The following is a 26,343-nucleotide window of genomic DNA, read 5'->3' on the forward strand; positions in this document are numbered from 1 at the left end:
GTTCGAGTTCAAAGTGTTCTTACAGAGTCCTAGAGTTTGGATCTGCAGCTGCTGCTTCCCACGGGAGTCCTGCTCCCAGTGGGTTCAGGGGCAGCTCTGGCGTGAGCTGAGAGCTGGGATTTGCAGTTGCCAAAGAAATGAATCTAAATGATTCTAAATGAGTCTAAAGGAGTCTAAATGTTACCCAGTGTAAGACTCAAACCTTGTGATAGTGTCGGGTTTCTAACTAAACTATGCACAAAGACAATCGAAACAAAGTTCTATCTTGATCCAGCTGCCTGCTGGCAGTCTGAGGGCAACAAGTCCGAACAAGAGCAAAACAAACAAGGGTAATTAAAAATACCCGTGGCTCCTTCAATCAAAGGGAGCCATTTTGTCTAAAATCTCTATCCATGCAAGAAAACCAGACTGAGTAAAAATGCCATTAATTCCACTCTAAATCTGCTTCTTTTTTGTGCTTGTAGCAGCATTCTCTTAAGTGCACATTCATAACTGAGTTTGTCTCCCTAAAAGTAGGCTGGATATAAAATTCAGATCCCTCTAGGGTACAGTCTGTAAAGCTCTTATACAGAAGAATGGGTTTTTGTCATTGGCTTTGGTTTAGAAACTTGTTTGTTATGCAATTGATCGTGACTGGTAAGAGCCGCACAATTCCCGGCTGGGGAATTCTCGTTGAGATGCGTGGGCACACTCAGCACCTTGTCACCGTCCTCACAGTCCCGAAATCATCCAAGAGAACTGAAGCGAGAACAGAGCAAAGTAGTGCATGTGCAGAGTGATTGATGCACACATCCAAACCTCGCAAGGGTGGTGTGTGGGTGCCCGAATGAAAACGCACTCTTACAGGTAAGAAAACACTGTGCGCCTGAAATGGGAATTTGAGTAGAGTTTTGAAAAATTGAAACCAAGTGAACGCGGGAGGAGGCTCTGACCATATTTCAGGAGGATGTTTTTGTAGGAGCCGCTGCAGTTAGTCGCCCACGGTGGCCGAAGCAGCAGCACGGGAGCACAGGTAACACCGGGCCCGCTTTAACACCGCACCCCAGCGCTCCCCCGTGCCTCGCCCCGCTCCTGGCGGAGGCGCCGCCGCGGGAGCGAAGGGCGAGGAGCGCCCGCCCCCGGGCTGAGGAGGCGGGCCGACCCCCGGAAGGCAGGGGAGAGGAAGAGAAGGGAAGGCTCGGCCGGTTTGTGTCGGTGTGTTTGTGTGTAGCCGGTGCTGGTCCCTGGCCATGTCGGGCGAGGAGCGGCGGCCACCGGCGGGTGCGTGTGCGGAGGGGACGGGCGGGAAGGGCCGGGATGCGGCCGGGACGTGGGGCTCCTGGCGGGGCAGGAGCGGGATGGGGAATGTCTGCCAGGGGCCGGGGACACCGAGGCCGGCTGCCCCCAGAGTGGGAGCGCTGCCCGGAGGGCGCTGCCGGCGCTCATGGGCAGCGGGACCTTTACTTCTGTACTTCATTCCTTCCTTCATTCCTGCCGGAGGAAGGGAGCGGGGAAGGTGGCGAAGGACGGCGGCGGCCAAGGAGGAAATGGATTTGCACGTAAATCCAGCGCACCCCGCCCGGGGGAAAACCCCTCCGGCTCCCCGGCACGGCCCCGGGACAGGGGAGCGGGGAAGGTCCCGGGCGTGCAACAGGAGGGAAGGAGAAGTCAGGGCAGCAGAACTTGAGTCGTGTTCCTGGGGATGCAGCTAGGCTTAAAGGGACTTTTTTTGTGTGCCATTCGAAGTGCCTTGGTCCAAAGTGCCCTTTGGTCTCGGTGCTGAGTCGGAAAGGCATCCAAGGAAAGATTCTGTGAGATTCCAGTGTATCCTGGTGCATACCTGACTTTTGATTCCTTTGAAGCAATCCACCTTCACGAAATTAAAGACAATTGGTCCCGTTGGTCTCAGTCAGATTTTGGAACAAGCTGGTTCCTGTGTAAGACAAACAGAAAATTTTCCATAAGTCATGATAATTCAAATAGTGTTTATGTGACTGAAGCTGCCATAAGAGAGGGACAATGAAAGTTGTCCCTCTCATATAGGAAGTTACTAAACAGGATTAAATTAACAGGAAAACTATCATTTCCTAGTTTCCTGTAGCTCAGGAATTCTATTCCTCCTTTGTCTACATTTTCTGTCTTAAAGTTTGATGACTATAAAATTTTATGATCTGTTTTGGGGGGAAGTGGATCACAAGAACTTTTGTCCTCTATCAATACATAGCTATGTTAGTTTTGCAAAAGGCATTAATAACATTTGAAAAATAGATGTGAAGAGCTAGTATTGTATGTGCAAAGTAGTTTGTAAAATACATGTAACTGTGATTCTTCTTAAAATTGCAGGCCACGTCCAGCTGGACAGCAGACCTGCATTACCCACCACAGGTACAGTGTTTATGTATACAGTTCTCATAATGTGGTAATTAGTCTCTACCAGTAGTAGTAGTGATTTAATAGCCCACTGAGATGCTTAAGTGAGAGGAACAAGTATTTTGGCCTGTCTGCAAATCTGTAGTTCTGCACACTCCAAAGATGTGCATGTTCCTTGTTATTGCCACACTGTTACTTTTATGTCTGTTCTGTACTGGAGGTATTTAAAGTCTGTATAGTTCAGCAGAAGAAAAGGTTTAAATCTTGTCCCTTCTCAGTAGTATATAGCTGTTAACACCGTAAACTGTGACTCATGTGCTGCATCCAACCTCAAAGAGAATGCTCAGTTTTGTATTAGCAGCATTACTAAAAGAAAAGAAACACCAGCATATTTTTAAGTTATGTAAAATAGTAACTGTCGAGTTAGAGTTCATTTAAAAAATACAGCCAGCCAGTTAGATATATAAAATCATAACCTCTGAATATGTTTATATAGGGACAGATACACAGACAGATAGAAAATATGCATGTCTTGACCACCTGAAATTCAGACTGTTGGAGTCAGAACTTCCAGAACAGCCTCCAAAAGCTGTGGGTGCAGACAAACACTAATGAGCATGCCTACTTACCTGATGTCTGAATGAGCTTTTGGTTCATATTAACAGCTAAACTTTAAGGCTGGATGCATAAGTTCAAATTGGTTTTGTTTGTTTTTAATGAATGATTTTATGGCTAAATAACTTACTGATTTCTCTAACAGATGGAAGTGAGAACATCACAGAAGTAGATGCATTCAATATAAGGTAAAGTTCTGGTGGCAGTGACAGAGATGTCCCAAGGGACTCAAGTCAGTGCAGGCTTTTCTGATTTTAGTTAAGAATTCAACAGAATTATTCGATTCAACTCCACCAACTTAAAAAATCATGTTTCTGGTTTTAGCTACACCAGATGCAGAAGCACCCGTATTGTGAAGGCATGTGGAAGGGACTATGTGGAGTGTTCTCTTTTTATTTTAGGCAATGTGCAAAGACTATCACAATGTAGGGAGCCACTGGACAAACTAAGTGGTAGATTGCAGCACAGGAATGTATTCCTCTGGAAGGAGGGGAAGTGGACCATGGAGCAGTGATTCCATGAAAGCCCTGAAAACAGTAAACTACCTGCCTGATAACTTTGCCTCATACATACAGCTGAGTAGAGAAAGAGCTATTTAGGGAATCATCCTTCAATGGTCATTCACAGGATCCAGCAACCAAACTGTCCAAAATCCTTACTAGCCATGCACCTAGCCAAATCCTAAGGAATAGAAATTGCAAAAATCTAAAAAAATTCTGGTACTGGTACGGGTGAAATTGTTCATAATTACAAGGTTAAAATTTATAATCTTCGCATTTTTCATGTATGGTACTCAGAACGGGAAGAATGTGATAAAGCACCCAACTTCTCTTACTGGTTATCCAGCCAACATTGTAGAACATTGTAGAGCCACCCTGATTTTGAACAGTCATCCCAAATTCCTGTTTTCTGTCTGAATTCTTATGTAGACATTATAAAAAGATGTTTCATTAAGAGGATTCTCATAAGAAAGTGGAGAAGCAGATATAGTCTGTGGGTAACGATGGTAATTCTGTTGTGAAATAAAAGCATTTGCCAATGAAACTTTGATCTTGAACATCTGCAGGTAAATATTCTAAACAACTTTCTCCTGTAATTGCACCAGACCTGAATATTCCATAGCATGAAAGAAAGTATTAACATGGACAAAATGACATCTGTGACTAGAGCCAGTCCTAGGGCAGCATGACCTTGACTGTCATTCCGTGTACCTCAAACTCTGGACCTGTCCATTGCCAGAAGTGTTTCAGTTTCTGTTTTCTGCACCAATAACTACAAAAGCAGAAAGATTGTCTGCTTTGTCTTTCTAATTACAGCCATGTCAACACTTACAAACTTTTGCATCCACAGCCAAGTCCAGAGTGTGCTGTCACACATCCTATGCTGTGTTTTGCTCATAAACCAATAAAATTGCAGAATGCTAACACAAATTACAATGATTACAATGCAGCACTTGATTTACTTAGAAAAACTTGAAGCAAATCACAGACAATTCCAAATACATACCTGTGCACTATCCAATTATGTTAATATTTAGCTAAACACGTAACAGGGAGAATTGGAGCCATGTCTGAAATGCACCATTATGTGCCTTAACCAAGCAGCCTCATTTACCATGAATGTTTTCCATCTGTGGCAGCAAACAATCACTTGATCCTGCAGTGGAATACAAAATGAACCATCAGAGAAGAGGAGTTGCATTAATCTTCAATCACGAGCACTTTTTTTGGCGTTTAACGCTGCAAGACAGACGTGGGACTATGGCAGACAGTAACAATCTGAAACGCAGGTAAGAAACTTGGTTGCTCCACTAACCCTTAAAAAAATCGTAGCTTTAGAAATTGTGGTCAAATTAAGGAGTTACCTAAACCTTGTGTTTATTTAGAGAGAGACCAAGGGATTTGGCAGACATAGCACCTATGCAACTTGGGTGAAGAAAGCCATAATTAAAAAGCTTCAAGACACATTATTTTAGGTCACAGAAACTGCTAGCACAAGTCTGAGTTTGCTGAGTCCAGAGCTTTCTTTGGACAAACTCTTTGAAGTAACTTTAGGTGTTAGACCTGTCCTTGACACCAGTTTGAATTCAAAACCAACTTCAGTAGTTTTGTTCATAAATAATGCATAAAAATGTTAATCCCCCCACAGGGAAAGAAACTGAGTTGGTAGCAATTGATATATAATTTGAGCAAGATTTTACTAATAACGATCTGTTCGAACAATAGTTTGACAGACCTTGGGTTTGAAGTCAGACTTTTTGAAGATCTGAAAGCAGAAGATGTGCTGCAGAAAATTGACGAAGGTAAGAGACTAGGTATTGTTATGTCTAAATTATTACAGCAGAATTCCCAGATACCTTTTCTACCAATCTCTCTGTTCATCTAACTTAGAATAATTCTTTGTGCACAAGGAGTTTAGCAATAGAAGGACTTAAAGATTAGGCTGAAGATTATTTTATTGCAATGTAAGTGAAGCTTCTGTTGAGAGAACTAATTAAGTCACTAAAGACTGAAAGATGATACATGCAGCTGGGAGAAGATAATTACATTCTTCTTTTTGTGGTTAGTGGTCCTTCAGCCAGCTTGAATCAATACACCTTGAAATCCCTACAGTATGGCTCTACCTGAAAAAAACATCCATTTGAAAAAGGACTGATTGGAGATTAGATTATATGATATAAATGTACAGTGTTTTTTTAGACCTGAATATGACTGTTTTGTCATTAAAACACCACTTTACTGTTTCAGCCTCTAGGGATGACCACAGCAATGCTGACTGCTTTGTGTGTGTGTTCCTGAGTCATGGTGAGGATGATCACATTTATGCATATGATGACAAAATCAAAATTCAGAAAATCACAGACATGTTCAGAGGAGACAAGTGCCAGAGTTTAGTAGGAAAACCAAAGATATTTATAATTCAGGTAAGATGTCCATTCCTGAATTCAGTGTAGTTAATGCTGACTTGTGTCTTCCTGCAACACAGATGTCAGTTTTCCTTATGCAGTCTTTCTACAAGGCATTTAAGACAGGGATTCTTCTATTTTTATTAGAAACCCTAATGTGTACTACTATTAATGTTATTATTAAAGCTGTATTTAATAAGTAATTTTACAAAAATAAATGCAAATTAAGCCCATGTCAGACATGTCAGATCAACTGTCAGTGTGTATTTAATAGCAGAGAATGCAGTACCAGGGTTTTTTGATAAAGTTCTGTGCAGCCTCAGCTCAGTTCCCATTTGGCATACTTCACAGCCCTAGGCTAAGCTGATAAACCATCAAACCTTGGCATCTTCATTGCTTCTTTCCAGGCAAGTCCCTTTACTTGATCCTCAGTGAAGCTGGGTTTTGTGTTTGGGATTTTTGATTTTTTTCCTGTTTCTTTTCTTTTTTTCTTTTTTTTTTTTTTTTGTGGGACATTTTGGTTGTTGGTTTTTGTGGTGGTAGTGAGTTTCATTTGTTGTTGTTGTTGTCGTTTTTTGTCTATGACCTATACCTGGCATCTCTGTAGAATCTAAAAAATCAAATAATCCTTTATTGTCTCAGGAATACTATTTGTGCTAAGTAGTCAGACAAAGACCATGTGTAACCTCCTGTTTCTTTCCTTGGTTCACAGGAGAATGAAAGTTGGGAGGTACCTCAGGAGGTCTCTGGTCCAGCCTCCTGTTCAAAGCAGAGTCATGAGGTCAAACCAGGTCATGCAGGGATTGATTTATCCCATTTTTATCCAGATTACAATTAGCAAACTCATATATGAACCTGGCCTTCAGCAGATTGTAACTGTAGTAGTTTACAGATTAATTCTAAGTATTATCCTTTTTTTTCCCCAGATGAAAGCTTCCTTAGGGCACAGGGTTGCTGCACGAAGCAGCATATTGTTAATTCACCTTTCATTAGGACTCATTCAGATTTCCTTATTTCTTTTTTAACCTGGTGCCAAAGATGGAAAAAATATTTTCAAGTTTCAATTATAAGTAATACTTGGAAACATTTATAATATATACTCATCAAAAAGCTAATTAATTAGTTCATCAGCTGAGTTCTTTCCCAGCACAACTGTCATAGCACCTCTGGAAATCAGAAGAAACATCAAGATGGAACTTCATCACTGTAAAGAAGAGTCTTTGTGGGGTTTTTTTTAGCGGTAGTTCTGAAGTAATGCTCCTTTGTATCTTTTGAGTGTGCTCTCACCTTGTTAACTTCCATTTGTAGCCTTTCTGCATCACTGACAATAGTGGGATCAGTACTGACTTCTCACAAAAAACCCTCCCTCAACAAATACATTTGATACTGCACTAAGAGCAGAAGTGTAACAGAGCAGTAATTCAACACTGCCAGCAAGGGAGGCAATTCTTCCTCTCTACTAAGCATTAGTGAGGCTGCATCTGAAGTATTGTATCCAGTCCTGAGTTCCCCAGTTCAAGAAAAATACAGACTTACTGGAGTGAGTCCTGCAAAGGGCTACAAAGATGATTACAGGACTCTGGAGCATGTTTGATATGAGGAGAGGCTGAGAGAGCTGGACTGCTCAGTTTGGAGGAGATGACTCAGGGGAACCTTACCCATGTTCATGGTGGGAGGGAATAAGAGGGAGACAGGCTCTTTTCAGTGGTACCCAAGTGACAGGTTAAGAGGTAGCTGAAACAAATTAAAACACAAGAAAACATTTTTTTTTACTGTAAGGTTGTCTAAGACTGGAAGAGGTCATCCATACAAATTGTGGAGTCTCCACCTAGGAAGATTCTCAGAAGCTGACTGGACACAGTCCTGGACAACAGCTAACACTGCTTGAGTCAGGGGGTTGGGATCTCAAGAGATCCCTTCCTGTTGTAGTGATTCTAGATCATCTTTGGGCTTTCAGTGAACTTTGTCCCCAACATTTTAAGAGTAGTAAATGGGCCTTTCTGAAGGCAGAGTCATGCTAATGTGGCACACCTAGCTGAATAGAAGTGCCTCTGGTTAATGTCAGAACGGGTGCAAGCATAACAACACTTCTCACCAACAGGCCTGTCGAGGTGATAAACATGATGATCCGGTCATTGCTCATGACTCAACAGACAGCAGCAATGAATCCCTTGTCAACGAGACTGAAGTGGATGCAGCTGGTGTGTATACTCTGCCTGCTGGTGCAGACTTTATCATGTGCTACTCTGTGGCACAAGGTAAGTTCTAGTATTTTACATCCAGTGTCTGATAGTTCATTGTAGCAACCCTGAACACTTCTTCATTTTGCAGTCCAAAAAATGAGAACAGTTCCAAGTCATCTTATTTACATGTCTGACAAGTAGCAACTTGTCTGGGGAAGAATGTTATGTGCTAAAGAAAAAGTGCAAGTAAATTATGAAGGTGCATTAAACTTGCCAAACAAAAGCATTGTCATCAGTCTTGCGGCTGAGCTGCCTCCTGACAGCAAGCATCCATCTCTTTTCCAGGATTCTGGTGGCTTATAAATTTTCCTGCACTACATGTGCCATGTCCCCCATGTATGTTGTCCTCCATCCCATCTGCTCTTACAGAGATGTAGTCCTGTAAGCTACCAATCCCCGAATCATGTTCCTCTTAGCTGAGCTGAGCACTACAAGTGGTACCAAAACCATTTTCCATCTACAGTTTACAGTGAAATTGCATAATTGGCAAAGTAAGATTTGCACCCATTAGTAATTCCTGATTGATGGTAGCTAGCAAACAGTGACTCTCATAAATACTTTTCCAAGAAGTTATCACTACTTATATGAATGTAATTTTATGTTCTTTTTCTACTCTAGGCTACTATTCTCATCGTGAAACTGTAAATGGCTCCTGGTACATCCAAGATTTGTGTGAGACCCTTAGGAAGCATGGGTCTTCCTTGGAGTTCACAGAACTTCTTACTGTTGTTAACAGGAAAGTGTCATATCGCAGGGTGGATATGTGCAGAGACATTAATGCTATAGGGAAAAAACAGATTCCTTGTTTTGCCTCAATGTTAACTAAAAAGTTGTATTTTCATCCAAAATCTAAGTAGGTTATTTAGAAGTGATGACCATTACTATTACTTGCTGCAGAAGTAAAGAATACTATCTTAGTTGAGGAGACTTAATATTCTGCATGATTGTCTGCAAAATCACTGGGATCAAACATTACAGTTTGTATACCTAGTAGTTTCTAAAATCTTAAAGCAATTTTAAAGCTAGAATTACACCAGGGAATTAATCTCAGGGAATTTGGGAAAAGTTGACTGGTGCCGAACTATTAGAAGGTGCTCAGATTTTATTGAAATTGATGCTCCAGACTACTTTTTTCTTAAAAGCTTCTTGGTTGATTGCCATCTAACTATGGCACATTTTACTATTTCCAAAACATTTCTAATATTACATTAGATTAACTTGTCTTCCTCCAAGAGCACAGTTTACAGGGAATATCTTTGTACGGCATCTTTTTAAATTTGTGGACAGCAGAATGCACAACTATTGTTGTTTTATCAGGCTTTTTGACATTTTTTTTTCTTGCAACACTAAAAAGGAACTTAATTCCTTGAGAACAATTGTAGCATTAATACAGGCTTAATCAAGTAGGGTTGATTAATAAAGGGTTTCCTTTTGCTTGAATATAATTTATGCTTGGGGCACGATTACAGCTTGCTGGTGCTTTGCATCCTCAGGAGAAAAACAGCAGTAATGAGACGAGACCATGTGCAGCTTGCTCAGGGTGAGCTTGCCTCCTCCGTATCTCTAAAGCTAAAGCTGCTGGACATCTCTAGGCAGCTCTACAAAACATAACAGATGCAAACCTTTATACTTCAGGCCTTTGAGGTGGATCAGGCTTCCTCTTGGCCCTGGAGAAGATCAGCCATACCTCTGTTGCTGTGCATAAAAGTGATGGTGCATAGTCACCACGGGATTGTTACTGCTGCAGCATCAGTAATTGCAGTGGTGCTGACTTGAAGCAAATATTTCTTTTCTTTGTTTTTTTGTTTGTGTGTTTTGGCTTTTTTACATTATAAACTGTTCCTCTGAGGGACAACAGAGAATTGAAACTCAGCAAAGTGTCTTAATCCACTTTTCTGGGGAAAAAATAATTGGTTTACTGGCTCCGCTTTAGTTAAGTCTTTCCATATACTATGTTCTGAGTCATAGATGTTGAATCTTACTACACTTACTTTTAAATTCTGTATAAAGCACGATGTTTTGATAAATACTTTCAATAAAATGCAACAGTGAAATATAAATGATTTTATAACAAGTTTGAGATACCTTACTTTTCCAGCACTATTTACTAAGAAAGCTTAATTGTCATGCTAATCTAAACTTCACCTGTGGTGTTACAAAGAGTCAATGCACAGACCAGGAAAAGGAAACACTAATTGCAGGAAAAGAATCCTTACTACTCCATGCAGAAGTTAATTATCCTATGAGCTACTGTTGTGTTATGTAAATGGTACTAAAAAGGCTATCCTTGTCTGTTCTGTCCTCTTACCAGCAGTAAGAATGCCTCCATTGTACTAATGGGATTTGACAAATATTTTAAGAACTTTGCTTCAGCAGTTTCTTCATAGGGTTTTAAAGAAAACGAAAAACAAGCAAAACAAAACCAAACCACCAAGTGACCAAATCACTTTTAAAGCTATTTATTGCAATTTTTAAAACTTTAGTGGTCAAAAATACCCAGGTGCTATGGAGTAACTAAATGTTGGTATCAGCTTTGAAAGGGTATCTCCAATCTACACCAAACCAAGGTCAGTCCTTGTCACTGATTTCCTGGATGGGAAGCCTCAGGTGCAGTGGTTGGCGCAGACGCCTTAGGGATTCTTCTGCCTGCCAATGAAAGAGAGAGGGAGAGTTCATCCTTCTGCAGCCTCTGTTTTGTCCTCTTTCACACATGCACTCTTCTCAGAAGACATTGGTCTTCAGCAAGGAACCAAACCAGTCAAAAGGAGGATGGGGAACACTGACAGACCTGCTCAGGTCATGCAGAGAGAAGCATGAACCCTGCCCATCACCCCACTCACCCACACCCCAGAGTATTATTTTCATTAATTTCAAATGACAATTAAAAAATTCATACCCCCAAGCCACTGAAAAAGCATCAAACTGCAACATTATGTCAATTATGGCACATGAAATTACACCCTGAACTATGGTTTTGAGTTAAAATTAGAAGTAGTTACCATTTTCTTTTTTGAGATATTATTGAACATAGGGCTGTCAAGATGGGATGGAGGAGTAATAATTGAAGAGTAAGAGATCTGCTACAACTATTTCATGAAGGCCATCAAATTTCTCCTAGGTGCACATACCACCTTTTCTGTCCAATCACCAATATTCTGTAAATCAAAGTCTTTTAGCTAAGGAATAAGGTTATGATGTCAAATGCTGAACTCTACAAGGCAATCTCCTTCCAAAGAAGGGAGGAGATAGGTTTACCACAGCAGTGCAGCAAACATACTGTGCCTAAAATAAATAAAGTTATTGTATTAAATGGTAAAAAACGCAACATTACTTAGAGTATGCAAAAAATAGATGTTGTGCTGATAAACTGACTAGTTTTAAATTAAATTCATTAAGGTCTCCCTTTCTGATGACCTACAGAAGTAGTTTATACATCAAAAGCAAACACTGTATGATTATCTGAACAGCTGAAACTGGCTGATAAGCAATACAGTGTTTTGATAACAAGCCTTGAGGTTAATTTTCTGTTATCTGAGAGTTTGCTGAAAAAGTCTTAAGCCAGAAGTGGTGTCATTATTGAAGGACTGTACTTAAATACCTCTGCTAGGTCGTCTTTGAGCTTGTTATATTGTTCCACATTAAAACGCTGCTTTTTGGATTTGCGGTAGAAGTAGTGGAGGAACTGCCTGTCTTTAGCATGAGGATAAATGTAGTCCTGGGGAAGGAAGGAGAACATGGATTTGCGGTTAGCAAGGAAACTGACTAGAGGTCAGCACATGAGAAACTCAGCCTGTTTCAGGAGGACTTGTCCAGCACCCATGTATGTTTTGTAAAGAGGCTACAGATGAAGTTATGCTCTTAAGGGCCATAAGGGCTTTTAAAACACATAGTAAGAGTCATTTCTATCATGTCTGAAGGAATTTTCAGTTACAATAAAGACATAGCATCATCTTCATGACTGGAGCCACCTCAGTCAATGGAATCTACTTCCAAGGAGTCAGACAAAGTTCAGGAACTACTTTTTGAGGACTTACTTGAAAGTCCTAAGCAATGGCATCAGCAGCTGTTCAAAAAAACCAAGTAGTAATCTCTTTATCTACTCACAAAAAGTAGGAATGGCTTAGCCCTTCTTAAAAACCAGTCAGAAGGAGTAAAACTCGTATTCTGAGCCAGCTCTTCATAAAAACAGATGCATCTCCCCTTTTCACTGAAGGAACCTAATGTCTCACAAGGTCTATAGATCCACTGGTACAATGGAAGAAAGTGCTGGTTACTCTTCCACGTAATTCCACAACAAAAAGAGTTTGGCATCACAGAAAGTTCAACATCAGGATGTCCACTTTGAGAGTAAAGTACAGAGCTAAAACAGGACATAGAAACATTTCTCAAAGTCTTAACAGGATTTCAGAACAAGTCTGTATTGTGAAGCTAAGATCTGAGCAAACTTTTTGCTTTTACACAATGCCTGTTTCCTGCTCCATTTCAGCTGTCCTACATTTACCTCCATTCATTCTAAGTCATGGAAAAGCAGATTAAGAAGAGCAGAGCAGTAACATTTTTTCAGGCACTAAATATATTTCAGTATATTTCAGTAATTCAACTGCCAGAGTTCCAAACAGTTTGGTACCCTGCACTGTATATACGTAAACTCCAGCAAATAAAAACTACTGTTGGATGACTTGCTGCTGTAAGGCAGCATTCACAAACTGGCACAGGACTACCTGTTGCTGTCCCAATACTGCAGTGACCAAGGTGCCATTTACTATGCAAAGTGATCTACAAACATTTTAAAAGGAAGACTTCTTTCCTCACTTTTTATTCCCTAGGTTATGAAATCTTACTGACAGTAGTTATGCTCAGTAGCTGGCCTGCAGTTCATGTGCAGCAGTACCTGCTTGATTCTGCATGATGTAATGTTTGTATCCAGACACATTAGGGATCAAACAAGTCCCTGTCTGATGGCAAGGCCTTACTGAATTCTGCTTCATCAGAGCTCAAACATGGTGATTCACAGAATCAGTTTTCCTCCTTTTCAATGTTCCAGACATTTAGAAGACAAGGACTCACCTGCTTGGTGAGAACGAAGTAGGCGTAGAAAGCCATGGCACTCCCGTAGGTGATGAAGTACGTGACTGGCTCCATGATGTCCCAAGAGTAGACCCACCATGTGAGCCATGCCAACGCTCCCCCCTGAGTTGACATCAGAGCTAGGCCAACCCATAAAAGCCTGGAGGTTTTTGCATCTGCACTGTCCACGATTCTGGCTTTCATCTGAAGAAAAGAAATGCAGAAACCTGCTCAACTAAACATAAGTGCTCCTCTGGTGAACAGTTCCTCAACTATGTTTTCTCCCCCTGCACTAGATCCTTTCTCAGGATCTCTTACCAGCACCTCTTACTGACTTACCCTGCTGTGAAAACAAAAGCACTGAAGTCCAAGGGCAACCAGATCTTCTTGCCATTGTGCACCAAGAATTCCTGCTTTTAATTTCCCCTTTGGATTACTAGGGATCTGTATCTGTTGGATTTCCATTTGCCATTCAAGGCAGTTCTGGGTAACACTGAGGCTGGCTCTCATAAAGCAGGAGTCCTGTTGTCCACTATCCTAAGCCATGGATGATGTCAACCCCACTACTATGTTTTTTTTGCTGTCATGGGTATTCAGAACTCATAAAGCAACAGGTGACTTTCAAGGACATTTCAACAAAAGGCCTTTCAATCTCAATACTAGCCACGTTCATGACAGCTTTCTCCAGGTGTTGTGTTTCTACCCCATTAATGTCCACAAAAGGAAGGAAAACAACTGAATTGAAAATAATTTGCATTCTACTTGAGTTGACCTCGTTAACATAACAAACAGAACAGACACACCCTAGCCATTCATGCTGATTTTCTTCTGTCACAGGACTTAATTCTGATGAAAGAAAATGCTTACAAGTTAAAAAAAAGAAAAAGTACCCCCACTTTCCAACCTGTTCAAGAGGCAGCAGCTCTCCTTTCAGATGGTCCAGTTTCTGTAGCAATTCTCTCTCTTTCCTGATCTGGTGGTCTTCTAAATGTAGAGCTACAAACAGTCTGTGAACCAAGGATTTGATATCTTCCATTTCAGTAGCATGCTCACTACTCAGCTTATCTGAAAAGAAAATATTTGTCATATAAACCATTTCAAGAACACACCCTTCTTCATTCTCTCCCCACCTCCAACCCCAAAAGTAGGGCCATCCAATGGTAAAAAGACAAAGCCAAAGGGAAACATCATTCTCCCAGGTCCCAGTTTTCTGAGGCTTCCCATGCCTTTCACTAAATGAAGTGAAATGATCAGTTATTAAGAATTGTTCTTACCTTTTACAGGAGGTGACACACTGTATGCTGTGTTGTTGATAACAAGCTTAAAGTCATTCATCAATAAGACCTCCATCAAGGTTGCATCAGAGACCTTGCTACCATCTGCAGAATAAAGATTTCAGTTCTAGATCACTTATCATGAGGAGTTTTAAACATTAGCAGATAACCCTGCAGAAAAGTTCTGGGGTTCTTCACTAATAATGTGAAGATGGAAGATGGGAATGGAAGCAACTCTACTTTTAGAACTGGTAGCTAATACTAAACAGTTGGGAAGAATACATGGTGTGATTCTTGGGGCTGTCCTGTGGAGGGAATGGAGCTGAACTTAGATGCTCTGAAGAACTCTTTTCTACATTTTTTTTAATGCAGAAATTTATATTAATGGTACCCCACAAAATTTCATGCAATTTTACAGCTCCTACCAAAAAGGAGCTCTGGATTCATTAGCAGGAGCATGTAACAGTATCTGCCAGGAGCACACTGGGGTTCAGAGGGCCCAAAAGCACCCAGAGCCACACACCACAGCTGCTGGACACATCACTGTGGCATGAGAGTTTGAAAAGCTATGGAGCAGCTGCCCCACAGTAGTGTTCGGGATGATTCTCATTTTCTACACACAAAAAGGGCACCTTCTCCTGCCCTTGCCAAGGGCTGGGCAGCTTTACTCCCAAGATGTATAACCAAACAGACCACAAAATACCAAGATTTTTTTAGATATTTATCACAGTGCTACTGCCCCAGCTCCTCCACTTGTCCTCACACATTCCCTACAGAAAGGCTTCACAGACAACCCCACATCTGCAATTATTTGTTCACCAGAACCCTGTCCTCAGGCCCCATCTGATGAAGTTTAGACTACTGAACTCTGCAAGCAAACACCCCAGCTGGCTCGCCTCCCCACTCTGTGTGGGTAGCAAAGCAAACCCAGAAGCTGATCACTTTCAGTCCAAAATTTTTATGTCCCCATCCACTCATTTCTCTTTTCTTTTCCAGTGTAATAAAACATCAAGGCTCATTTGCATGTACATTATTAAGGTGACATTTATAACTCTTTCTCTAACATTTAAGGGAAAAATGCTTTTCAAAAGAAGTGCCAGACAGGCTTTTTGTTCTGGATGTTCAAAATACACCACTGATTTATTAACCTGTGCAACCTTTTATTAACTGAAAAGAAGAAAAGTTTTGAGGAAAGAGAGGTATTTTATTTTAGAAAATCCCCCACAGGGTTTAAGCAAAGGCTACTTTCAATCCTGTACCTAAAAGCAAGTGTTCCAATGTGGACAAAGGGTCATTTTTTGTCTACAAAAGGTTTGCAGGATGAAAACCAAATCCACAGATAATGAAAACAAGTCATCATACACAGCACTGATGAATTCAGCAAAGGCTAGGTTTCATTTAATGGTTAGACACAGAAGTGTGCCTACACTAAATCAAAACTTAGTAATTTTTCTTTAATAATTAATGTTTAAGTTCAACTCTCAGTACTTGACCAATGGTTTCTCCTTACAGTATCAGTTTCCTAATAAATTAAACATGTCAGCTGTTCTATAACATTACAATTGCCCTGACAAATACAGAGCAGAGAACTATTCTGTTTTAATCTAAGTATTCCCAAATCAGAGGGGATAGGAGTGTGTTTAAACAGATCAGATGAGGTGAAAACAACTCAAATTCGTCTCCACTTTGGAATCTGCTGCCTGTCCATGCCAAAAATGCCAGATTTGTAAGTTTCTTGCAGGAATTACCTCATGCTTCACAAGGGACCCATGTTTGCACTAAAGCAGGAACAGTTAGCTTTTGCTGATATAGCAGAGAGGAAAGCGATCCAGCAGTGAATCCCAAACACTCCTGTCCTGGATGTCTGCACAACAGCAGTACCCAAAGGTTTACTGCTGTCAGCACAAATTCTGCCTCACCCCACTAAGAAATCCTTTTTAGGGAAAAACTTCTCTGCTAAGGGGAAGGGCAGCTGCTCACAATGACCATTTCCTATAGTGGCTTCTGAAGATAAAGAGTCTTTTAGGAAATTATCTTCAAGAGAATTTTCTACTTTTGCTCCCTAGCAGACACTGTCAAAACAAAGCAAAACATGACCAAAAAAACCTGACACCAAAGCACCCATGTACATGAAGCTCCTGAAGCTTCACACTGGGATCCACGCAGATCACACCTCCACTGCTCCACAGGATATCAATAAACTGCTCTGTGGGGTATTTTCCTGTTTTACTACATATGCCCACAAAGGAAAGTAAAGCAGCTTCTCTTAGGTCTGTGGCTTTCTGACTTCTTGGGAACATCAGTCTATTTTCAGTTTCTTTAAAAGCCCCTGCAGTCCTCTGTAGTATCTATCAGAAAGAAAAGAACATTATGAATCCACCCAGCTATGAAAACCGGACCAGCCTTCACTGACAGCATCCTTACTGATGCTTATGTGTTATCTGCTGCTAAATAAATATTTCCATACATATGTAGGTAACCTTATTTTTCTTTCTTTTTACCATGGAGGATGAGGAAAGAAAGAGACGTCAAGGAAATCAGGAGCATTACAAAGAGAAGCTAATTGAAAAAGATAACAGAGGACACTACTGGCATAAAAGGAGAGTTACAGAAATAGATCCAATTCTGTAATTTTAATCAGCCTTTTCAAGAGGACTCAGTTACTAACCCTGAAACAACAGTAAAGCCTAGAAGCATTCAAGAGCTACAGTGCTAAACCTGATGGAGGACTGAACTTATGCTCCAAACAGAAGTACAATCCATTTGAAAAGGAATGCATTTATTTTGGGGAATAACAGAAATACAGGATACCTGTTGCAAAGACTTCAGCTCTCTCAATTCCTTTGTCTTCTCTTTGCACATCCTGCAGGAATGCTCCTACAGTGGTCACTACTGGCTTGACAGTGAACTGACAGCGTTCACTTCTTGTGGGCAGCATAAGAGTTATCACAGGAAGACCATGTCTGTAATTAATAGTTACTTCTGGGGGGGTAAAAAAAGAAAACTAAGTGAAAAAGTTGCATTGTAGGTTGTAGTTTCATGTAAAGCTGGTTCTAAAACACAGGATAAATAAGGAAAATTAGACGAAACATTTCTAGATTTTTAAAATTAATATAGTACTTCTATTTCTGGAAGACATATCTAAAACCATGCAGCTAATGTCATGCCACAGACTCTCATAAAATAAATAAAAAGCTTGTTGACACTGATGGGAAAGGGGAGAAGTTGCTGTGAAAGCTTACCATCAGATGGCACCAGCGTGCTGTAAGGTGCTCCTTCCAGGCCCCTCCAAGCCCCGGTATGCCTCCAGAGTCCCACCTGCAGCATGGACACAAGGGAACTTGCCTTAGAATAGTTGGGACGCAAGGTGTACCTGGTTAAAGGCAGCACCCAGCCTGTCACAGTGATCTGCTTCCGTGTGATCTGACATCAGAGATGTCTGCCTGAATGTAAAAGGTGAAACCATCCTTACAGAAATCACGACTGTGTTAAAGGTATTATGGTATTGCCCATAGAAAACTTCTTGTCTTTTGTGGTTTAATTAACTCAAGGGAAAAAGGGAAGGGGAAGGAAAGAAAGAGAAAAAAAAAATTGCAGTGTTTCTGAAGTGCTTCATGCAACTCTTGCAATAAACCTCTCCTCTCTTCTCCGCACAAAACAGCCGCTTGAAAAACCTCTACCTTGTGGCACCTAAAGGCAGAATTCCACAGTGTAACTTCCAACTTCCCTTCAGTGAAGACTCACTGCTGAATCGTGAACAACAATCACAAATAAAATAATAAGGGACTTAGGTCACTACCTGTGGCTTCATAATTACATACTGTATAGCAAAAGCTGGCTGTTGAGATTTGTGCTGCTAAAGGACAGTGACAACAATACAGACTGAAGATCTTTTATGTTTTAAATATGAATGGCTGTTTCAACTGCATGCTGAGAGATGCTGCTGCAACCACCAGCACCACTGTGCTCTGGTACCACACTGAAGGAGGCACAGCCAGATGCAGTGAGTACTCTCTCTGCCCTGGGACAGCAATGACAGCAGGTTTTTGAGCCTGAGGGTCACACACCAAAGCTTGTCCCTTCCAGAGACACTGGGGAGAACCATCAGTACACTTCAACACAGTCACATCAAAACACAGGAGACAAACTGCTCTGATTAGAGCCATCACTTAAAGCTGTCCACCCAGGATGTGGAAGGGGCAATGCTGATTTGCTTCTACAGCTAATCTCCCTGCACAAAGAGAGGGACAATTTTATTGCAGTGATTTCACACAACAGATGTTATTGCTATAAACTAAGTGTAAACTAAGGTAAAAGGAGGGAAACCACATTCCTGACTAAGCCAGTTAAAAAAACTGTGCATGGGCTGGACCAAGGCCTGGGGTTTGAAATATGATAGCTGGAGAAGGTGGAAAACAATGTGGAGAGATGATAAGGATCGATTTTCCCCTGGTGAGCTTTATAGCTCATCTTTCTGAAGGCCAAAACATTTCAGAGTCTGCAAGATAATATTCTTTGACAAGGCAGGAAAACAAAACTGTAAATGCACAAGGCCCTGGCTATTCAATATGCCAAACACTGCTCAGCACATTCACATGATTTATTTGTTTTTAAAGAAATACAACCTTGGATGTCTGGATAGGAATATGCTATTAGGTTAAATAAAAAGATCATCTATAAATGAATCTGTGTGTTTCAAAGACGCTGACACTGCCCTAACTTTTTACCTGGAACAAGCACTTTCCAGGATTTAAAGAAAGTAAGTAACTCTGGGAGTTTTCAACACTGAGAAATTTGTGTGTTGTAATTTTCAGGTATCAAAGACAGTCAGAATCCTAGACCAAACAGCAGAATATGTTAAACACAAAAGTATTGCTCAAAGAAAGGTAGACAGTAGGAGTGCAGGAATGCTGACAGCCACCCAGAGCTAGCATGCACCCAGTAACTTGTCTGTTTTCTTGAGCAGAGCAAGAGACTTTCACTGGAGCAGGGCAGGACACAGCTCATCAGTTCTCACCCCATTTACAGGGGGCACCTGCCCCCACAAAACATTTAGGAACACACAGCCTGGAGCAGGGAGACAGCCCTTAACAAAGGATCTGCTCTGGAACAGTGCACAGGAAAACTCAGTAGCTTTGAACATAACAGGAACTGCTGTTTCTTCAGGGGGATATACAAGGGATAATAAAGAACTAATTTTAATACAGACAGTTAATGTGTAACTTCGCAATCAGTATCTAGATACTGATCATCCAACACGCCCCAGGCAACGAACTGCATGCTGCCTGTATTTGAAGGTTACCCATTATTCCCAACAAAAGAAACAAATTATCTACTTTACGTATAGAAGAAACAATGCTTTCAACAATTAATGAAAATTCAAGATATTAAAATATTAATTTAAAATACTTATTAAATCACATTTATTGAAATAAGATCTTTACAGTAGTTCATTTCATTATTCTTTAGATTTTGACATTACCATTCATGATCCACTGAAAGAATCTCTATATACTAGAGCTGTTCTATTGGGTTTTTTTTTAGATTGTCTCTAAATGCAGACTACCCATTAAAATCACCCACAAAGAATAAGACAGGCAAAAGTCATAGAGCTGAACTAATTTCCAAATAATTAGCTCTTTCCGTATTAGCTCCAGGTTGATGAACTGGGAAGCATGAAGGGCTGGGTTATCTTTCCCCCTCTGTTTCTAGACTTAAATCCCCACTTTCAGTGAAGTTATTAAAACATTAGCTTATACCCTACAGCCAATCATTCTGTTCCTTTTGAGATGCTTGGAATGACCCCTATCCTACCCCTGTTAAAGAAATGTTAGTCAGCAAGCACGGCAGCTCAAGGAAGACTTAAACTATAGGACTGAAAGAATGAGACTGCCCTCCAACAACATCAGTGAGAGCTGGAGCAGGAATGTATACCCTGAATTAACTGCATCACAACCTCTGAGAAACTCTAAGAAGCACAGCACACTAGTAAAAACTCTTATAGGCCAGTGCATGAACCTCTTGGCTAATTCCTCTAACCATGCAAAGGCTAAGCAAGCTATTGGACATCTTTCTGCAATTTGAACACACATGTGACAGAACATCTGGCTAAAACACCTCGAACACAACCACAATTTTGTTCAGGAGTCAAAGGCTCAGGAACAGCATTTAGCTGTGAAACACCCTTTCTTGCTCAGGTATATCTGCTTCCTAATGCAAAATACCTAGGAGCAGCAATTGGCCACATCTCTTGACTCAGTTCAAGGCATGGACTCTCCTGGGAGTGAATTCTCATGAGAATTTAAGGCACAGAGTGTTAATTGTGATAAAAATAAACCAACATATTCTGTTAAAAACACCAGTTGGTATAAAACAGAAAACATGTAAGCAGTTTAAAGAAGTACTTCCTCTGCTAAGGGTGCCTCCGGTCTCTAACAGCAGAGAAGCTGCCACTGTCAAGTCAAGAGCAAAAATTTCAACAATCTGGTGGTTTACAGCAAAGCTTTATGGACTAATGCAGTAGCTTAACTGAGCTGGAAAACCAGGCAGCCAGACATGATGAGTGGGAGAGACTGGAATAGAAATACTGTATTTTTCACTTTTGGGAGTGGCAAATGACTGAACCTACCTACACAGCAGTTTCTGGAGCTAGCTGTTCCAAATCACCTACCTCTTATGATGTTGAGTGATTGTTCCTGCAAACTTAAGCTCAAGTTCACTTGTGACCAGTTATGTCTAAGAAGCTGGTATCATTACCAGCTTTATCATATAAGGCAAAATGAAAGCCTATGATCTTCCCCAGCACTGCATATGCAGACAGTAACCTCATCTGTAGAAAATTGTAATGTGGGTGGGAAGAGAGAGAGCATAGAAGTAAAAACATTTTTCACACCAAGAAAGTTATCTTGAAAACAGAATTCTACAAAAAGATGTTATTGGGACACTTCTTGAGAACACTGAATTATTGTTTACTTAATTTTAAGTTACCACACCAAAATATTTTAACAAATCTGAATCAAAATGCAGCTAGCCAGCACACATATTCTTGAAATTTTTGTCTTTGCTAATATGCATCTTGGAAGATATGATAGTTTCGGATTGTTATTTCAACAGCAAAAGTACTGCAATGTTTCTTCAACATTTGAGTCCTCAATAATTTGCATTGATTAGAGAAAGCAACCAAAAACAGTCAGCTCAACTCTGTGCCCTCTTCCTGAAGGGACATGCAATACTACAAAGTGAAGTACTATATTCCTTCAGTGTGAGATCCTTTAGAGACTGCCCCAAGTTAAACTCATGAGTAGCCTTCACCAAAAATAATGCAGACTGTTACATAAATGGTCTCCCACATTCTCATTTCCTTCTCTCTGAGGCAATGATAAGAATCCAATATGGCAAAGCACAATAAAAAAATGCCCTACTGCAAAAAGCACAAGCAATTTACCCTTAATTACACTGCAGTAAAACACATTCTAATTAAAACGTATCTTGCAGTGTGCTTTTCTGTAGCAGTGTAGTGTTACAGGCAGAAGAGGAGAGCTCAGTTATCTCCTGGAGTCCTTGTCCAACACCTGGTACACCTCCCTCCACACAGCTACTGAAGAAGACTGCAGGAAAGGAGCAGGAGGAGACAATTCATGGAGGAAACTAGTAGTTGCAATGCCTAAGAATGAATTTTGGGGCCTTTGAAGCCAACATCCCCAGTATCCACTGTTCTCCTCACATCCTGATCTCACCCAGTTTGTGCAGCAGAGTGCAGGACAAGTCACCTCCCTGGATGTTGCCTGCTTGTTCGGGCAGGAGAAAAATGAGGGCAGGTATGTGCTAGCCACCGTTCAGTGAAGGCATGTGCTATAAATAGCTATGTATATTTTCCATATTGACTTACCTATTTTTCTGATAAACACATTTAGAAGTTCTCTGCAGATTCATGATGTTGGCTCCTGTCTGATTCTCCGAGGGAAACCAACCGAGATTAATTAATTACAGACTAACAATCTGCAGTTTCAGAATAATCTACAGACATTTCAGAATGGTTTAAAACCAAGGAGGAAAAAAAGCAAGTGCTGCCACAGTCTTACAAAGTTTGCATATCATGCACAACCAAGCTAACCAAGAATGAATCATTGTTCTAACCAAGTTTACAAAAAGTACACGTAAGGTATTTCCCTTTTTAAAATGAGTCACTAAGACAAATTTGGAGATATCTGCTGTTAAATTTCTGTGCTGGTTTTGTAAGCAATCCTACATGATCAGGAAAATAAGACATATGGAGCCCTAACAACCACCTACAATCATCTTACAAGTACCCATTTGAGATACAGATGATTTCTCTCTTAATAACTTTTCATTTGTCTTTCTTTACACTTTAAGGATTGCCATTGTTTCTTCACTGGTTCCAGAACTGATTTAGATGATCAGGCAACAACAGCCTCAATGCAAACAGCAGCTTCAGAGCACATTGCTCAGATTTCTGGAAGCCCAACTTAAATTAAGCCCAACTCAAACCAAATCCCTTCAACAGACACATCACTCATTCTGTCTAGATAATACCCCTATACCAACACACCCCGGTGCAGCCAAGGAAGATACTTTTGACACCTGGGAATATTTAAGATATATTTCTCTTTCCTAGGACAAAAAATGAAAAGAGGACAGATTTTTTTTTTCTTTTCCTGAGAGTTTTCCTGTCTCAAATGGGCCATGCAGCAAATACCTTCTCCCAGCTGTTCCAAAAGGCACCATTGGAACTACACTGCAGCATTTATATTTCAATACATTTACATTTCAATCCTTTTAATTCATCTAACTTGAAATCTGCAATATTTTTAACCCCTTCCTCAGTACAAATCAGCTGTAAAAGAAATAACCAGTAGGTCTCTTCCAGCAAAGCAGTAGTATGTATGTTCCAGTGATCTTGAAGAAGCAAGAGCAATACAGGATTCATATTGCTTTTCCTCAAAACTCACTTGCCTTACAGCACTGTTAAAACCCAATAAAACAGCCCAAGCAATCAAAATTTTTGTTTCATGTGGCTGTTATTTTTTGTGCCTTTATCATCCCTGCTGATCTTTCATTTCCTGCCTCTGCTCAGATTCGAAGAACAGCTACCACCAGATTTAATCAGCCAAACACTACCGATGACCAAAATGACAGCTATGATAAGTACATTGAGGCAACTGGCCACCAAAAACCTCTTTTATGAAGGTCCAGCAGGTCACCCATCACTGCAGCGGGGTTTTGCCAGGGAGACCTTCCACCTAATCTCCCGCTGGGCAGATGTGCATCCTCCAACTGCATTCTGCTCCCTCACTACTCCTCTGTGCTCTCTCATCCACTCCCTGCCTATATGCACACCCTGCTGCACTGGGTGCATTCAGGGGAGAGAATCCATTGTGCAACAGGTGCAAAAGTCCCTCTTCTTGAGGAAGTATATCTCACTAAGGTCATCTGTGGATGCAGAGCTCTAGGGATGATTTAGGATGATCTAGGACCAAGATTTGCATCCACATCGTTTTACAAGCCATAAAAACAGATGCTGAAAACACTGACATTTCAAGCAGGCTGAAATTAAGCCTCGCCCTCCTCTAACCAAAAGTATTATTTCAGTAACTCCTCACTGCAGTGAATCCTCACTGCAAAGAAGCAACACCAGAAGTGCTGAGGAGATGAGAAGGATGAACATTAGCTGACAGCATCTGCCTATGGTATCTTCTGGAGACTACTCTGAAGAGTATCCCCCCTTTTCAAAATAAGCTGCTCTCCAAACCAGTGTAAAAACAAGCCTAAAAACAAGACAGTTGCATTTTTAGGAGCAGCACCACTGTGTCTTATTAATTTATCAATTTTATCAATATATTTTTTTATTATCTTCCTACAAAGAAAAGCAGATTTTAAATCTCTTCTGAGTCTAAAGTTTTACATTATTGGAAATATTGCGTCTTCATCCAGTTTCAATGAAGTCTGCTTGTCTGAAAGCTGATGTTCTTCCCAATCCACTTTATTTTCAGAGGGAAAGGTAGGATGCAACACCTCAAATGTAGTTTGCAAATCACACAGAGCTAAGAATTTGAGAGGGAGGGATTATAGCATGAAAATGTATTAGTGCTTTATCAAAAGCAAAAGCAAGCCTACATACAAGAGCTGTACCATCTGTTCCCCAAAATAGTCTAGCTCAAAAGACTAATCTGCCAGCACAGACAGGATTTTTAGTTTGTCCCACGGAAGAGCATCACTTCTTTTCTTCCACTCCCTGAAAACTTAACTGCACTATTCTATGAAATAGCAGAGAAACTTTGTTCTCTTGAAGAGCACTTCCCACAGCTAGCAATTTCTCCTGCCCAAACACCATCACCCCTAAGGCAGAAGTTTTCTTGGCAATGCAGACTGTTAATTATTATTGGAGGGGCAGGAAAATGTTAGGGATCAAATCTAAGACAACAGAGGACAGTAACAGTCTACATCTGGCTTAGTCACATTTAGATTTGCTTGAAATTACACTGGGACTATCTGTTGTTGCACTATTAGAGAAGTTTCTCTTTTTTCTCCTGCCACAACAATTCCAGAAATGTATTGTCTAAATCATTATTCAAAAATTGCACATCCTATATTGATGGTTTTAGAAACACCATATTTCCCTTTTTTTTTTTGTCTTTAAAGGTCTGCAATTAGACTAGCCCAAACACCTAAGAACCCATGTTTTTTGCAGGCAGCTGTAAAAAGGTACCTTTCCAAAGGGAAAACACATATTTCTTCTGATTGCTTGTCTACAGAAAAAAAAAAAAAGTAAAAAAGAAAAAAAGTAGGAGCAGAACAAAAAACTGACAGACTAGATCAAATCAAATGCCTTTCTCTACTAGCAGCTGGCATTAGGATGTAGACATACTGTATCCTTCATAACAGATAGTTAGTTATAAAGCAATTCCAAAACGGAACTTAGTTTATATTCCAGCTTTATATGCTGCTACACTCCTGTGGATGCCCACATTACTTGCAGGGAGTACAGAAGATACTTTTTACCCTTGTTAGAAAGTAACCCAAGAAAACAAAGGCACAAGAACTGAAGTAAACAGAGAATCCTAATACTTTTCCTTTTGATAGTTTCTAATGAATAATGTTTTTTAAAAATGTCTAGGGTAGACACTATGAGAACATCCACAGTGAGCAACCAACTGGAAACTTAAAATCACAACTTCATAGAAACTTAACAGGTGGTGTCACAAACCACAGAGCTGCCATGTAAGAGAGCCTGACAGCAGAAACATAACGAATTCAGACAAACATAACAAAATCAGACAAAACCAAAGGAAGTAAACACTTTTAAGGAATAAGATGAAAGGGGTAACTACAAATGCACCTGTTTCAAGAGCTTCCAGCCTTCACGCACACTTTGCAGAGCAGTTACAACAAATTTGGTTTAGCAAGACCAACTTACAGAAGAAGATAACTTCATTCAAAGTCCTTATCAGAAATCTACATTAATAGTTTTAAAACCAGGAAATTCATCTAGCAGGCAAGCTTAAAACCATTTACTTGTTTTTTTGAAAGAGAGCTCTGCTGGGAGTAGTAGCTTCAAGAGCATTCCTGACCAAAAAGTAGCCACTGCAGAGGTACTTAGGAAATCCAACCACTCTGGCATGAAACACTGCCAAGAGTGCAGAGGCCTCGCTAGCCCAACACTTCAGCAAAGGTCCAATGAGGATTTATGGTCCTGGCACTTCCTGACTTGTGTCTAAGGACCCATCACTCCCAAATACTTGTGGACAGAGGTCTCAACATTGCCATTCCCAGAGATGCACCAAAATGTTGTCAGATGTCAAAAATGAAACATTTTTGCTTTATTTTTTGTTTTCTTTTGAAAATCTATGTTTCCCACTGCTATTCAAGAAGC

At 40.5% G+C, this 26,343-nt stretch overlaps 2 protein-coding genes across 2 annotated transcripts in view; one reads left to right on the forward strand and one right to left on the reverse strand.

Moving 5' to 3' along the window:
• The first annotated feature begins 1,140 nt into the window (after window positions 1-1,140).
• CASP6 (caspase 6) lies at window positions 1,141-10,175 on the forward strand. The gene is made up of 8 exons (XM_005517515.3): window positions 1,141-1,260; window positions 2,323-2,364; window positions 3,110-3,152; window positions 4,604-4,753; window positions 5,190-5,266; window positions 5,712-5,887; window positions 7,971-8,127; window positions 8,731-10,175. Exons 1-8 carry the CDS (start codon window positions 1,230-1,232, stop codon window positions 8,967-8,969), a joined length of 915 nt encoding a protein of 304 aa, XP_005517572.2. The 5' UTR covers window positions 1,141-1,229; the 3' UTR covers window positions 8,970-10,175.
• Window positions 10,176-10,555: 380 nt separating this feature from the next.
• The window catches only part of MCUB (mitochondrial calcium uniporter dominant negative subunit beta), a 37,964-nt gene continuing 22,176 nt past the window's right edge, over window positions 10,556-26,343 (reverse strand). Inside the window, exons 2-8 of the mRNA XM_005517514.3 lie at window positions 17,696-17,771; window positions 17,265-17,435; window positions 14,454-14,558; window positions 14,084-14,244; window positions 13,180-13,383; window positions 11,711-11,827; window positions 10,556-10,758 (exon numbers count right to left, since the gene is read on the reverse strand). Coding sequence (XP_005517571.1) covers window positions 10,681-10,758; window positions 11,711-11,827; window positions 13,180-13,383; window positions 14,084-14,244; window positions 14,454-14,558; window positions 17,265-17,435; window positions 17,696-17,771 — 912 coding nt within the window. The 3' untranslated portion in view covers window positions 10,556-10,680. The remainder of the gene's footprint in view (window positions 10,759-11,710; window positions 11,828-13,179; window positions 13,384-14,083; window positions 14,245-14,453; window positions 14,559-17,264; window positions 17,436-17,695; window positions 17,772-26,343) is intronic.

Source organism: Pseudopodoces humilis, chromosome 6, assembly GCF_049639895.1.
Source record: "Pseudopodoces humilis isolate 2021_Gansu_Grassland_sample_001 chromosome 6, ASM4963989v1, whole genome shotgun sequence".
NCBI lineage: Eukaryota > Metazoa > Chordata > Aves > Passeriformes > Paridae > Pseudopodoces > Pseudopodoces humilis.